General features: G+C 32.0%; 1 protein-coding gene across 1 annotated transcript in view; it reads left to right on the plus strand.

Moving 5' to 3' along the window:
• The first annotated feature begins 2,190 nt into the window (after positions 1 to 2,190).
• LOC142332822 (inter-alpha-trypsin inhibitor heavy chain H4-like) overlaps positions 2,191 to 15,643 on the plus strand; it is a 141,084-nt gene continuing 127,631 nt past the window's right edge. Inside the window, exon 1 of the mRNA XM_075379437.1 lies at positions 2,191 to 2,256. Within this exon, the coding sequence (XP_075235552.1) occupies positions 2,239 to 2,256 (18 nt within the window). The 5' untranslated portion in view covers positions 2,191 to 2,238. The remainder of the gene's footprint in view (positions 2,257 to 15,643) is intronic.

A 15,643-nucleotide genomic window follows, 5' to 3' on the forward strand; every position in this document is an offset into this window, starting at 1 on the left:
TAAAAGATTTAAATGGCAGAAAGGCTCCTGGAATAGACGGAATACCTGTAGAATTACTGTGCAGTGCAGGTGAGGAAGCGATTGATAGATTATACAAACTGGTGTGTAATATTAATGAAAAAGGGGAATTTCCGTCAGACTTCAAAAAAAGTGTTATAGTAATGATACCAAAGAAAGCAGGGGCAGATAAATGTGAAGAATACAGAACAATTAGTTTAACTAGTCATGCATCTAAAATCTTAACTAGAATTCTATACAGAAGAATTGAGAGGAGAGTGGAAGAAGTGTTAGGAGAAGACCAATTTGGTTTCAGGAAAAGTATAGGGACAAGGGAAGCAATTTTAGGCCACAGATTAATAGTAGAAGGAAGATTAAAGAAAAACAAACCGACATACTTGGCGTTTATAGACCTAGAAAAGACATTCGATAACGTAGACTGGAATAAAATGTTCAACATTTAAAAAAAATTAGGGTTCAAATACAGAGATAGAAGAACAATTGCTAACATGTACAGGAACCAAACAGCAACAGTAATAATTGAAGAACATAAGAAAGAAGCCGTAATAAGAAAGGGAGTCCGACAAGGATGTTCCCTATCTCCGTTACTTTTTAATCTTTACATGGAACTAGCAGTTAATGATGTTAAAGAACAACTTAGATTCGGAGTAACAGTACAAGGTGAAAAGATAAAGATGCTACGATTTGCTGATGATATAGTAGTTCTAGCCGAGAGTAAAAAGGATTTAGAAGAAACAATGAACGGCATAGATGAAGTCCTACGCAAGAACTATCGCGTGAAAATAAACAAGAAGAAAACAAAAGTAATGAAATGTAGTAGAAATAACAAAGATGGACCACTGAATGTGAAAATAGGAGGAGAAAAGATTATGGAGGTAGAAGAAATTTGTTATTTGGGAAGTAGAATTACTAAAGATGGACGAAGCAGGAGCGATATAAAATGCCGAATAGCACAAGCTAAACGAGCCTTCAGGAAGAAATATAATTTGTTTACATCAAAAATTAATTTAAATGTCAGGAAAAGATTTTTGAAAGTGTATGTTTGGAGTGTCGCTTTATATGGAAGTGAAACTTGGACGATCGGAGTATCTGAGAAGAAAAGATTAGAACCTTTTGAAATGCGGTGCTATAGGAGAATGTTAAAAATCGGATTGGTGGATAAAGTGACATATGAAGAGGTATTGCGGCAAATAGATGAAGAAAGAAGCATTTGGAAAAATATAGGTAAAAGAAGAGACAGACTTATAGGCCACATACTAAGGCATCCTGGAATATTGGAATGTCCTGGAATATCTTTAATATTGGAAGGACAGGTAGAAGGGAAAAATTGTGTAGGCAGGCCACGTTTGGAATATGTAAAACAAATTGTTAGGGATGTAGGAAGTAGAGGGTATACTGAAATGAAACGACTAGTACTAGATAGGGAATCTTGGAGAGCTGCATCAAACCAGTCAAATGACTGAAGAGAAAAAAAAAAAAAATGTCACTCTTCCGACTTTTGTAACTTGTAGTTTTATTAATTATATAACATATTTTTCAACAAATTTGAAAAAGATTAAGGCTTAGGACGTTCAGGCTCACAATTACCTATAAAATAGTTTTTTTTTTAATTTTATTCTTGAATGTTATTTAAGAAAATTATAATAATAAACATTTATTTAAAATAAGCAATCGAAATTTAATATATTATTTAACTATTTTATGTTTTAATTACTAATTATTAACTTTATTTGATAATAATCTAAGTTCCTTCCAGCAGTTTTATAGCAATCTTATTCAGTATACAATCATTAACGCAGGTTGATGATGTAATTGATAAATAAAATGATTGCAGTAATTAAAAAATAAATGATTGCAGTAATTAAAAAATAAAATATCCTCAGCGATAAGGAAATAATTTTATAAAATAGCTAACAAAATTGTATTATGAACTAACTATAACTATATATAATTAATGCCATTATCAAATAACAACATTGTTGACAATATGTGAGTTTACGTGCGTGCGTGCGTGCATTAAACGGTTGTTAAAAAGCAGTCGCTTGTTACGGTATTTTCGTTCTTTTAAAGCCATCTATGAACGCTGTCTTTTTCTCGTGTTTACTTCGGCAATCTTCGGCTTGGCAGAGAGTAACTCGTCTAGTATTACGTTCATTTTAATTTCAACTCTTGATGAGTGTAGTTCGTTTTTATTAATGTGTTTCTCTTTTATATAAATGTATGTATTCTGGATGTATTGTACGTATCTACTTATTTGGTATTTATTAAAGGAAATTAATTTATTTATTGATACTAGGTTAAATTTACATTGTTATTTATAATCATAAATTTCCGTTTAATTAAAATATATAGAAAAAAGGCAACTAGCTTATTAGATTACTAGCTGCAGAGTTATGCCTTAGGACTCTCTCTCTCTCTCTCTCTCTCTCTCTCTCTCTCTCTCTCTCTCTCTCTCTCTCTCTCTCTCTCTCTCTCTCTCTCTCTCTCTCTCTCTCTCTCACTCTCTCTCTCTCATATATATATATATATATATATGTATATAACCTAAAAAAGGCATTTCTCAATTATTGATACTGGTAGTAATGAAAATATGTTTCTCTACGACGCATATAATGATTAAAACAATGATTAAGCCATCAAAATCATGTTATTAAAAATAAAAAAGGTTGGAGTACAAATTATTAAAAACAGGTAAACGAGTAGGTCAACTAAAATCATCACAAAAAAATATTTATACCAAGAATAGGTTTAAAGATATATTAAAATTTTTTCTTTGTCTTCTCATTTATAATAAATATCCCGATCTTTATTACTTTCCTGTCTAGATAAAACTATAGCTATAAAAGGGAAAGTATTGTAATCGGTCAATTCGGGAACATGCGCATTTTTACCGGATTTTGACGTTTTGACACCTAAGGAACTCAAAAAAACTAAAAAAACCGGATGTAGATTTTTCCGGATTCATATATGTGTTTGTGTGTGTGTGTTTGTGTTTGGTGTTGACCTCTAAATAACCTTACATCTCCAAAACTACTGAACCTATTTTAACCAGACTTGGTCAGATTACTTCTATATATGGGACCATTGATGCCGTTAAATTTTCAACTTAAAATGTGAAGAGGTTCAGGCTGTAGAGCGAGGTAACCCGCAGTATCTCGAGATTTCACCTGTCATATTTTCTTATGCACATTTGTTAACGATTAAAAAATAACTATATTTCAAAAAAAAATATTTTGCAAAACAGCACCTCCATCCCAAAAAATTATTTAATGTACTGTTATGTTGTAACGTTACAGGTGAGCGGTAGAATTAAATAAATGAATAATATTTAAAGTGTAAAAAAGTAATTCGGTCTGGCCGAGTTTTGAATTATCGATCGCCCGGTTGATTCGGTACCTGGTGCGTTTAACCTCACGGCTACACCGGTCTGCCGACCGTACAAGCGAAATTTATTGTATATAGTTGTGAAATTACGTTAGTGCCTAACGTCGCCGCTAGTAACGCCAGACCCGTGCGAATTAAATACGGTATACGCGCGCGCTTTAGTTAGATTCATGGAATTAAATAAACAAAAAAATATTATGTTTAAATAAAATGATAAATATTTCTAATTAAGTTGTGTGTGTATGTAAGCCGTCCATCAGAATCAACTCAAAGTTGTAGGACTTACCCGAAACGGTACTTTAGCCGCGTGACGGTAAGATCCTATAATTATGAGGCCACCTTTTTTTTATATATCATTTTTTACATCTGATTAGTCTTGAGGTTCAAATCCTAATAAAAAATCGTTGCTTTTATACGGATTTGAATACTAGACGGTGGACACCGGTGTACTTTAATGGTAGGGGTTACACACGTCTCAGGAATGGTCGGCCTCTGTATAAGAAAAGAAATGGATTGAACATTTTTTTTTTTTTTTTTTAAATAGAACTAATAAAAATTATATAATATATATTATATTTTACTAATATATTTTATAATATTGCGTAGTTCACTTAAAATTTACAGTTAATTTAAAAATAATCTTAGGCTAAGATCAAGCGGTCTATAAATTGATAAAATTATGAAAAAATTACCACTTACAGTAGGGGTTTTCAATAAATATTCGAAAGATACACATGAGTACGTATTTTTAGGAATAAATTAAAGTTTGTCTTTATAGAACATAATTAAACCCCCACCCGATCTATTTTCCCTTAGTTTGTAATTAGGTTCTCCCCGGTCGTGCCTACCGCACACCCTCTGGGCGGTTGCCCTGGCGGGCAGCGTCCACCCACAGGTGTCCAAAATTATTAGGATTATTTAGGTGTCCAAAATTGATTATCTCATGTGTAAAAATTTTTTTTTTTTTTGAATGATAAAAATTGATATAACGAAAGTTAAATTAGAAATTTAACCCTAGTAATTAATTGATACTAATGAGTCGGGATTTTACGCTAGTGATTGGTACTTTTTGGTTATAGTTCATTACTTTATGAAGAAACACGATCACATAAATAGAAAAATATGATGTGGACACTATATGATTTCCTTGTGCTCCAATTAAATTACATATACACATTTTTTGCTGCACTTCATTTAAACTTATTTCATTTGAAAGTGAGATACGATCCTCCAATTCGTTTATAAGGATTTTTTTTGTTATTTTTAAATTATTATTTATTATACATTTTGTTTTACTGTCACAGTTTAATAATTATTAATAAATTAATATATTTAAATTAAAAAAAAAAGGAAATTAAGTCGGATTCGAACCGATGTGCCTTCCCTTTATAAGTTCCAAATATTTCATTAATTAAAATTTTATTTGGCTATAAATCTGGAACCAATGAAAATAAGTACCGCTTATTATATATCACTGAAAACCTATCAATGAGGGTTTATTACTGCAGTTAAGGAAAAGTCCAAAATCCAAAATTTCAACATTCTATCGTAATAGTTTTTTAGTTATGCGAGATATATACGTACGTACGTACAGACATAACGCCTAATCTAGTCAAAATGGATTTAGGGATGATCAAAATGGATATTTCTGTTGAAATCTGAAAACCGAGATTTTTCGCGATCGCAGTACTTCCTTTATTTTGTACAAGGAAGGAAAAAAGTGTCCTATGCCAGGCTTACTTGTTAAAATAAAATAAGTGAAGTGGTTTCCTCAGTACTTTTTTCACAGATTTGTATATACAATTATATCATCATACCTAAGACACCTTCACTATAAAATTATATATTTTACATGTACACTGCTGAATTATGAAATTATTTGATAAGGGTACTATGTAAATTATGAGGGACATAACTCGGTTGGAATGAGTTTTCGACGAATTATTTTAATTGTAATGAATAACTTAAGTCCTAATTAAGGTATATTCCAAATTTCATCAAAATCAGAGGTGAGTCCATAATTATACATAACTAGCTGTACCCGCCACGCTTCGCTGTGGCACATTGTGGTTGCATGGATGAGAAATAAGAAACAAAACAAAGCATACGTTTCATAGAAGTTTAATTTTGCAATACTTGTGGATATACAATATTTTTTGTTTTTCCACTGTCTGCGTAGATATAAAGGCTATCTGGTTTGCCGACTCGGGAACACGCAACATACAGTTGCCCATGTGAGAAGCAATCCGCATCTAAATCTAAACCACACAATTCTAAAGATTGACCTTGAGCTTTATCGATCGTGATTGCAAATGCCAATCGAATTGGGAATTGCAATCTTTTAAATTGAAATGGTGTATCGGTCGGGATCATGGGTATTAGAGGAATGAGGACATCTTCACCTTTGAAAGGCCCCGTTAAAATCGTCGCTTCCACTATGTTATTCATCAATTTCTTAACTGCAAGTCGCGTGCCGTTGCAGAGTTTTGGCTGATTAATATTCCGCAACAGGATAATTGGCACACCTATTTTCAATTTTAATATGTGTGGTGGCATCCCTGGCAGATCAAGTGAGTTTAAAAATTCCGTTGGATAATTAACTACTTCATCTGCTTCCACAACGGTGTCTATCGACTTATATGTAATTTTCTCACTTTGAATACTGGATTGAATAACATTATTAAGTCGATAGACATCTTTATTCTTTGCGGCAAGGATAGCTCGTTCACCGAGCCGATCGTGATTTCTATGATTAATTTGAATATCAGGAAATACTTTTTCGATCGGTTCTTCTTTCGATGTTACTAAATTACAAAAATGATCAGGAAATGATATTCGTCTAGACGTCTCATCGATTGGCAGCTATCCGTTTCCAATGTCCAGTAACTGTCGTGAGAATACCTCAGCTGATGGATCATTCTGCAACTGGACATGCATATTCGTAGTCAACTGCAATGTACGTACGTGTCGCCACAGTGTTGAATATTTCAGGCAAGCATTTATTTCGTCTGCTGGTGTCGATCGAGAAATTACAGGCAATGTTTGCCTAAAATCTCCTGCGAGCAATGTCAAAGCATTCCCGAACGGTTGAACGTTTCCACTCAAATCTCGTAACGATCGATCAAGAGCTTTAAGCGATTTTTTATGTGCCATCGTGCATTCATCCCAAACAATGAGTTTACATTTTTGTAATACTTTTCCCATATAGGATGCTTTGGAAATATTGCACGTGGGAGTCTCGATGATTTGCATGTTTAATGGCAACTTCAGAGCTGAATGCGCAGTCCTTCCACCTGGTAACAATATCGCAGCTATTCCAGACGAAGCAAGAGCTAAGGGTATGTCATTTTTTAATCGAACCGTTGCTAGAATCAATCTAATGAGGAATGTTTTCCCGGTTCCTCCTGGCGCATCCAAGAAGAAGGTCCCCCCCAACTCCGTCATTTATCATTTGCATTATGCGATCGTAAATGCCTTTCTGTTCACGCGTTAATTTGGGAATGTTTGATCGGACAAATGACTGAAGATCACCAATGTTGTAACTCTGTTCACGGCGTAAATCCACATCAAATGAAGCAATCGCAGCTCGGGTGGGTGCTGGCATTCCCAATTGACTAAGAACTTTATTTGCATTAGCTAAGCACTTGTCTTCAATATTTATCAATGCTTCGTTGTAAATGCCTTCTGTAAATTCAGACAAAAGTGAATATTTAACCTAACAAAGGATTTTTTGGTAATTATGTAGGGATATTATTTTCTGTGTATTTGGTTATTTCGACTTTTTTTGTTTGCATAGTCTTAAGTCTATCTGGGCTATAAGAAAGTTAGGTGTTTTAATTTGTTTACTGTAAGTCATCCTTCTTGGTGGCTTTTCTTTTTGTTTTGGTGTTTTTTGTTGTGTTTTTTTTTTTTAATAAAATACAGATGTTTTAGCTGTTAAATATAATTCAAAGAAATTTGTTACTTAATCAGTTGTGATTTTGTTTACATTGGTAACGGCCATACGGGCTCTTTGTGATTGGTCGTTGTGTTTGACAGCGGCCATCTTGCATTGATCTGATTGGTTTTCCTTTGCTTACATTTCCATTTGATTTATTAGCCTCTTATTTATTAAAAAAACTGTTCAAATTAAAAATAGATAGATAGATTTATTAAAAATAGATGAAAACAATTTTTGATGCGGGTTATATACCGTGCTAAAATTTGAGCTCAATCGGTGCAGAACATTTTGAGTTTTTGAAGCGTACACAAACGAACTAAACATTTTTATATATATAGATTGAACGATGATAAATTATACTCAAAAATAAATGTTTATAACCGGCGATAATCGTAAAAGTCTCCAACGAGGTCGCTTTCAACCATTAAATTATCGCGCGAATGAAACATCAGAAATTCATTATCTGATGATAATAATAGATATATTTACAATCATAAATTTACGCGTGAATCTAATCTCATAAAAACATTGTAAGAAAAATCAATCATTCATATCGAGTCAATGATTTCTAACTTTTACTGGATATTTTTATGTATACATTATTATTTCAAATAAATAAATGAATCTATATTCTGATTTATGAAATTATCTTATATTTGCGCGCGCGTGTTTTAAATAAAGGTAGAAATGATTCCCACCCTTCAGCTTCTTGATAGAAGTAACTTTCATTTTTTTAAATAATAAAATATTTTGTTTGAATAACCCAAAATATTGTCAGTTAAATCCGTTATTTAAGCAACATCAAGATTTCCATGATAAAATATTTTTGATCATAATCTGCAAAACCAATTTTTTTTTTATGAGAATAATTAAATTTTTACTGTTTTAACTAATCATTATTATTTTATATTTTTAAATTGGAGTACAAAATTTCTCCAAAATAAGTTTTATAAAAACTTTTACTTAAAATATAAAACTAAATTACCCATTTCGATTTGGATATCAATGGATGTATCCGTAAGCACTAAAAAAATATATGAATAAATAAGTGAAACAAACGTAATAATATATTAATTGTCGACCTCCTTTTTTTTTCTTTTTTTCGTTTAGCCTCCAGAATCATCGTAAGGTATTACATAAGAAGATTTTTTTGGTTTGCTTGGCATTTCTCCCGCCACTACCCAATTCGGTCGCCCTAAAGCATAAGACCGAATATCTGTGCCACAAACGGCTACTGAGCCTCGAAAAATTTTAGCGACCAGTGTCCTAATTAGCTCCTAGCTAACCTAAAAGCGTGAGCGGAATAAGCGTGGTACCATACACCACTCGCTTCCATGTCCCACCGCCCGCTTGTCATATATCACTAAAATGGGTAGGTGCACCCCGTCAACTACAAAAACATATATGACTATCAATAATTAAATTTATCTCGTCAAAGACAGCAATTCGCTGCCACGCCTAGGCCACTGAATGCCAGCAATTACTTGTCCACCATTAAAGCGCTTGGAGCCTTAATCTGGCCGGTAGCCAGCCATATCTCTCGGTTAGCGTCCTACAGCAACGTGGTAGGAATCTTTTCCCTAAGGTAAACTACTGATGTCGGTTGAACAAAGCAACCGCATCAAGGAACTCCCACACGATCCGACAAAGCGGCTCACGCCACATTGACTCGCCGCTTGTGAATGGCTAATTTTCCGTTTGACCTCTAAGTTTCAGGGTGGCCTGAGTTCTGGCTCCTCCCAAGAGCTGGGCAGTCGAACATCATGAGTTCGTTCGACTGGACCTCCCCGCAGACACACAGCTCATCAGCTGCCAGGCGGAACCGATACAAATATCGGTTTAAATTTACATGGTTGATGAGCAATCGGGCTCCCGTTGCCCTTTAAAACGAAGTAGAGGCATACCATCCCCCCAGATACTGTATAAATCTATACCCTTGTATTCCTTTAGTCGTGGCCTGCCATTCTTGTTGTCATGCTTCCATCGTGAGGCTTAAAACTTCCCCCGCAAGTGCAGATGAGCAACTGTTCGAAATTTAGAACCGGTTCATCGAGATCACCGTTCTGCTCCGGTACAGGCCCGGCTCGAAACCGCATCCCAAATACCTCGGGCTCCCTTCCTCTTCACAATTCAGATGGCCGCCCGAACTTTCATCACTTAATCGATTGGGAGAGCCTTTCTCAATACAGTGGTTGCCTCGAAGGAGATTGTTTTAAAGAACCGATGCGTACAATTAAGGCTGAAGGAGTGCGCTGTTCACTCCTTAAATTCTGAATAAATGCTCAGTTTCTTTCCAACCTATGCGCTCAAACGGATGCCGTGTAAGAGGTCATAGTTTCGAAGACACCTTGGTACAACATGTACTTCAGAGGATGTTATGCATGAATGTAAATGAAGTGTAGCCTTCTACAATCTCAGGTCGACCGTTTTTGAGATGTGTGGTTAATTGAAACCCGACCACCGAAGAACACCGGTATCCACCACGATCTAGTATTCAAATCCGTATAAAAATAACTGCCATTACTAGGATTTCAACCTTAGAACTGTCGACTTAGTAATCAGTGTCTACCTCCGTGGCTAATTTGGTGGTAGCATCTCGGCAATTCGTGCGGAGGTCCGTCCCGGGTTCGAATCCCGGAGAGGCATGTCAAATTTTCATGCGCCGCCAATTTCCACCGAGCTCATGATCATAGCATGTTGATACCGGCTCTTTCATTACAAATATATATATTAATAGATAAATAAATAGTATTCAAGTATTATAATAATAAGTAACAGTAATGTTATAACAAGTACTGCTTTATTTATCAAAAATTGTATATTTCTTATTTTTACATTTTCTTTCTTATTTACTTAATTTTTTATTATCTTCTCCCTCAGTGAAGATGTCGACTGTTTAATAATTGAAATTAAAATCTAGGTTTAGATTTCAAGATTAAAAGTTTTTTTAGAATAATCTTGTTACCTAATTTATACAATAACCACTAAACATAAATTTTACATTCCTGGCTACAGAGATAATATGTTGCTATAACGGAAAAGTATATAGATAGGTAAAAAAAAAAATCTTAAAGAATTGTGTGTTTTTAAGTTTTGAGACGTATAAAAGATTCAATAAAAATAAATAAATTTTAAATAATTGTGAAAAAAATTTATTAACGGAATATCGACATAGGTATCCTGGTCGTGGTGTACAAAATCGTAAAGTATTTATTAGAATTTTTAATAAATAATCTTCGTGAGAACACTTCCCGACGCTCATATTTCATCTGAACGACATGCAAATCATGCTGATGAAGGTGAAAACATTCAGCAGATGGTTCAACGTAGTCCGGCAACGAGCACACGATTAATTGCAACACGGCTCGATATTTCACAAAGTAGAGTATGGAGGACATTAAATAATAATTGATCGCATCCTTTTCATATTCAGAAAGTGTAACATCTCCGGGCTGGTGACTACGCCAGCCGGCTGCAGTTTTGTCGGTGGGTTAATAGGAATCAAAAAAATTTAATTCCATTTATACTATTTTCGGATGAAGCTACTTTCACTCGTAATGGAATAAACAACACACGGAATGCGCATCGGTGGTGTGAAGAAAACCCACGTGCTACAGTGGAAAAAAATTTCTAGCAACGATTTTCAGTGAATGTTTGGTGTGGTATCATAGACGACCAATTAATTTGGTCCTTTCATACTACAACTTCGTGTCACAGGGAGAAATTATATGGATTTTTACGTAATTAATTTATTATATTGCTGGAAAATATCCCCTTAGCAAAACGAATTGAAATGTATTACCAACTTGATGGAGCTCCTACACATTTCACATTTCTTATTTTGTAACATTTTCTTCTAAGTTTTCATCGGTTTTGTTGTTAATAAAAGTCGACATGTTTAAAATTTTATTTCTTTTTTGTTGAAATTATTTACATCAATCTTCTTATAATTAAATTCTCTACAATTTATGTTTAACAAATGTATGATTTATTGCCAATTTAACAACGTTATTGTACGTCAAACGTAAAAAAATGTGTTTTTTGACCCAATTTTTGGCGTTTTACATGGGATATCTTAGAAACTAAATTACTGAATGGTAATTTCCGGAGGTTAAACAGGAAAAAGTAAAAGAAAGGGATGTAGGATGTAGGGGGGAGTATACCGAAATAAAACGACTAGTACTAGATAGAGAATCTTAGAGCGCTGCATCAAACCAGTCAAATTACTGAAGATAAAAAAATATGTTCTTGAATTTAGATATTATTATAATTTTATTATTTTTAAGATCTTAACTGATTAAAATACGGTATATTTCTTGAAATACAAAATTTAACAAAAAAGGATTTCTATACTTAATTTCAGAAGATATTTCTCTGAATATAAACCCGATCACGAGAAAAAGTTATATGATAATACTGCAATTATTATGGAAAAGGAAAAATTTGTATTTAAAATTTTATACAAGGTATAGAGATGACTATTAAAATAAGTAGAGTTAATAAAGAAAGGTTTTCTTGTTAAGAAAACGACAAAACATCATTTCTCAACGATAGAGACGAATTTATTTTTAATTGAATAATATTAGGTAGACAACTCGAGACTTGTATTACTATAGATTGATAGATGTGGAAGGAGGAAGGGATAAGATTGTAAGGTAACGTGAAGAGGGCATCTCACGGAACAGCAAAGAGAACTCTTCTCTCTTGTGTGTATTCGTTTTAAACTAACAACGCTACACGTGGGAGAGACAGCGATTCCCACGCCGTTGTTGATATGCGGGACCCAACATTAACCTACCTGCGTCTCACAGTCAACTTGGATGGACTGAAGCGGGTTTCTGAGTAACGTTCACAGTGTTCACACACTCACCGACGAGACGCAACGGCTCCACCGACAATTGTTGTTATTATTATTGTTCTTCTTCTTCTTCTTCTTCTACTTCTACTGTTTATTGAGAATAATATTTTTTTTTAATTTAAAATAAATTATCACAAATAAAGTCACAAAATTAAAAAAATCATGAGATTTAATGAATTCCTTTTTATAATTAAAAAATAAACTATGCACTTTTTATCGTTAATTTTTATAAAATAAAAATAATAATAATAATAAATGACTAAAATAGTAATAAAAAGACTGATTTAAAGATATTATCAGTAAAATAAAATTATATGGATTTATTTTAAGTTTGTATCAAATTAAAAATGTGAATATGTAATTTACATATATGTAATAGATTTGGTGAAACATGTGATTTTTTTTTTGTCTTCAGTCATTTGACTGATTTGATGCAGCTCTCCAAGATTTTCTACCTAGTGCTAGTCGTTTCATTTCAGTATATCCCCTACATACTACATCCCTAACAATTTGTTTTACATATTCCAAACGTTGCCTGCCTACACAATTTTTTCCTTCTACCTGTCCTTCCAATATTAAAGCGACTATTCCAGGATGCCTTAGTTTGTGGCCTATAAATCTGTCTCTTCTTTTAACTATATTTTTCCAAATGCTTCTTTCTTCATCTATTTGTCGCAATACCTCTTCATCTGTCACTTTATCCACCCATCTGATTTTTAACATTCTCCTATAGCACCGCATTTCAAACGCTTCTAATTTTTTCTTCTCAGATACTCCGATTGTCCAAATTTCATCCATGAACTTCATCTGGATGAACTTTGGATGAACTTCATCCATGCCGTTCATTGTTCCTTCTAAATCCTTTTTATTCTCGGCTAGAATTACTATATCATCAGCAAATCGTAGCATCTTTCACCTTGTACTGTTACTTTGAATCTAAATTGTTCTTTATCATTAACTGCTAGTTCCATGTAAAGATTAAAAAGTAACGGAGATAGGGAACATCCTTGTCGGACTCCATTTCTTATTACGGCTTCTTTCTTATGTTCTTCAATTATTACTGTTCTTGTTTGGTTCCTGTAAATGTTAGCAATTGTTCTTCTGTCTCTGTTACTATATTTTTATAGTTCATCTCATACTCTTAATTAGAAATTTTGATTTCGAAGATCCTTTTTTTAATTTATTTAAAAATAAAGTTCTTTCAGTGTTTTGATAAAATTTTCTTAATAAATAGAAAGTTTTCTTAAACGAAAAATTGCGTTATTATTTAATATTGATTTGAAGGTAGCAATGTAATAATGAATATACTTATTCTATCTGTATTTTGAAAATTAATTAGAAAGCTTAGAGAGAAAAACGTTCATATTATGAAGGAGTTCACGCTTTGTAATTGCTTCATTGCGATGTTTGTTATTGTATTTCTCTCATTATTTTTATCAAAACGCAAATTTCTCATCTTTTTTTTTGTAAACTGATTTCTTTATACGGGTAGAATTTTTTTTCGTTGACTTATCAGTAATTTAAATAAATTTAAATTATTATTTTTTACTATTTAGTAGTTTTCAATATTTTTTAACTATTTTTTTTTTTTTTTAATTTAAAATGATGTATTGTTTCTCCACCGCTAAGTCCTACGTTTCATATCAGAAAAATCTGAAAATATTTCCAATCATAGTTTGAATATAAATTTGTATTATATACATTTATATAATATTTAAATCTTCAAGGTTAACTAAGGAAAAATAAATAATTATAATTCATTGATTTAATTAAATCAAAAGAAAAAAGTACGCGTATATTGTACAACATTTGTTCGTAGAATCACCTGAATTGCAGATTTCTTATTTGATGTCCTTGCCGATTTATAAAAATATGATCATTATCTTTTGTCATGGAATAAGAAATAATTTTTATTTTTTTATTTTTTAATAAAATATCTTTGTATTAAAAATATTAGTTATAACTTTAAAGAAGAAAGAAATACAGAGAAAAAATATATTAAAAAGAAAACAGAAATAAAAATAAATAAACCAGGGTTCCCATGAATGCGTTAAACTTAAACTTCGTCTTGTTATACATTATTTAACTTGATGTGAATACAGAGTAACATCACGATCGTGTTCTTGGAACTGTTTTAGACTCCGAATCGTTCCCAATTTTTAATTTTCAAGGTCACGTCAAATATTTCCTACGTTATTTGTAACTTTTTCCTTTTTTTACTACTATTATTATTCTTTTTTTTAAAAGATCCGTGAGAAAATCCAGTTTTAACATCACGTAAGAACGTAAGATTATTTGTAAAAGATAAATAATACTGGCGTACTTATATATATATATATATATATATATATATATATATATATATATATATATATATATATATTGTTTTGTTTTCATTACGTAATAACTTCTAACCGTAAATCGCACGCGTACATCATCATCTGAATAATTATAATATACAGCAATACAGAATGTCCCACGCAGTGGTTTATTGTTGATTAGTATACGAATTTTATTATCAGCCAATTTAATTTAAATTTGCCATGAATACCGAAACATAAATCGTATAAACCTCTTCAAAGACATTTAAAAATAAAATTCCAAATTTTCAAACACCTAAAAAAATTTGATTTTTTTGCGTGCAAAGACCTTTAAAAATAAAATTCCAATTTCATACATCTAAAATAATCTATACATCTAAAATAACCTATTTTTATTATTTACAAAGACCTTTACAACTTCAATTTTCAAACACCTAAAACAATTTGATTTTTTTTTTGCATGCAAAGACCTTTAAAAATAAAATTCCAATTTCATACATCTAAAATAATCTATACATCTAAAATAACCTATTTTTATTATTTACAAAGACCTTTACAACTTCAATTTTCAAACACCTAAAACAATTTGATTTTTTTTTGCATGCAAAGACCTTTAAAAATAAAATTCCAATATTCATGCATCTGAAATAATCTATTTTTATTGTTTACAAAGACCTTTAAAACTTCAATTTTCATATGCCTAAAACAATTTAATTTTTTTTAAGCATGCGAATACCTTTAAAAATAAAACTTCATACTTTCAAAATAATCATACGTCTATAATAAAATTTAAAATAATACTTTACAAATTTTCATAGGTTTAAATTAATCTATTTTTATTTAATACAAAGACCTTTAATACTCCAATTTTTAAACACCTAAAACAATCTGATTTTTATTTCATGAAAGTCGTTTAAAAATAAAACAACCTTAAATAATCTGATTTTTATTGTTATGTCATTTGATCATTTTTGATCTATATTATTTAATTTGTCTTGTTTTGTGTGTGTGTGTGTGTGTGTGTGTGTGTGTGTGTGTGTGTGTGTGTGTTTAAAGCAATTATTCTATTTAAAAAATAAGGAGCACGAAAAAATGTAGAAAAGGTTATTCAATCAATATTTT

This window comes from Lycorma delicatula, chromosome 12, assembly GCF_047948215.1.
Source record: "Lycorma delicatula isolate Av1 chromosome 12, ASM4794821v1, whole genome shotgun sequence".
Taxonomy (NCBI): Eukaryota; Metazoa; Arthropoda; class Insecta; order Hemiptera; family Fulgoridae; genus Lycorma; species Lycorma delicatula.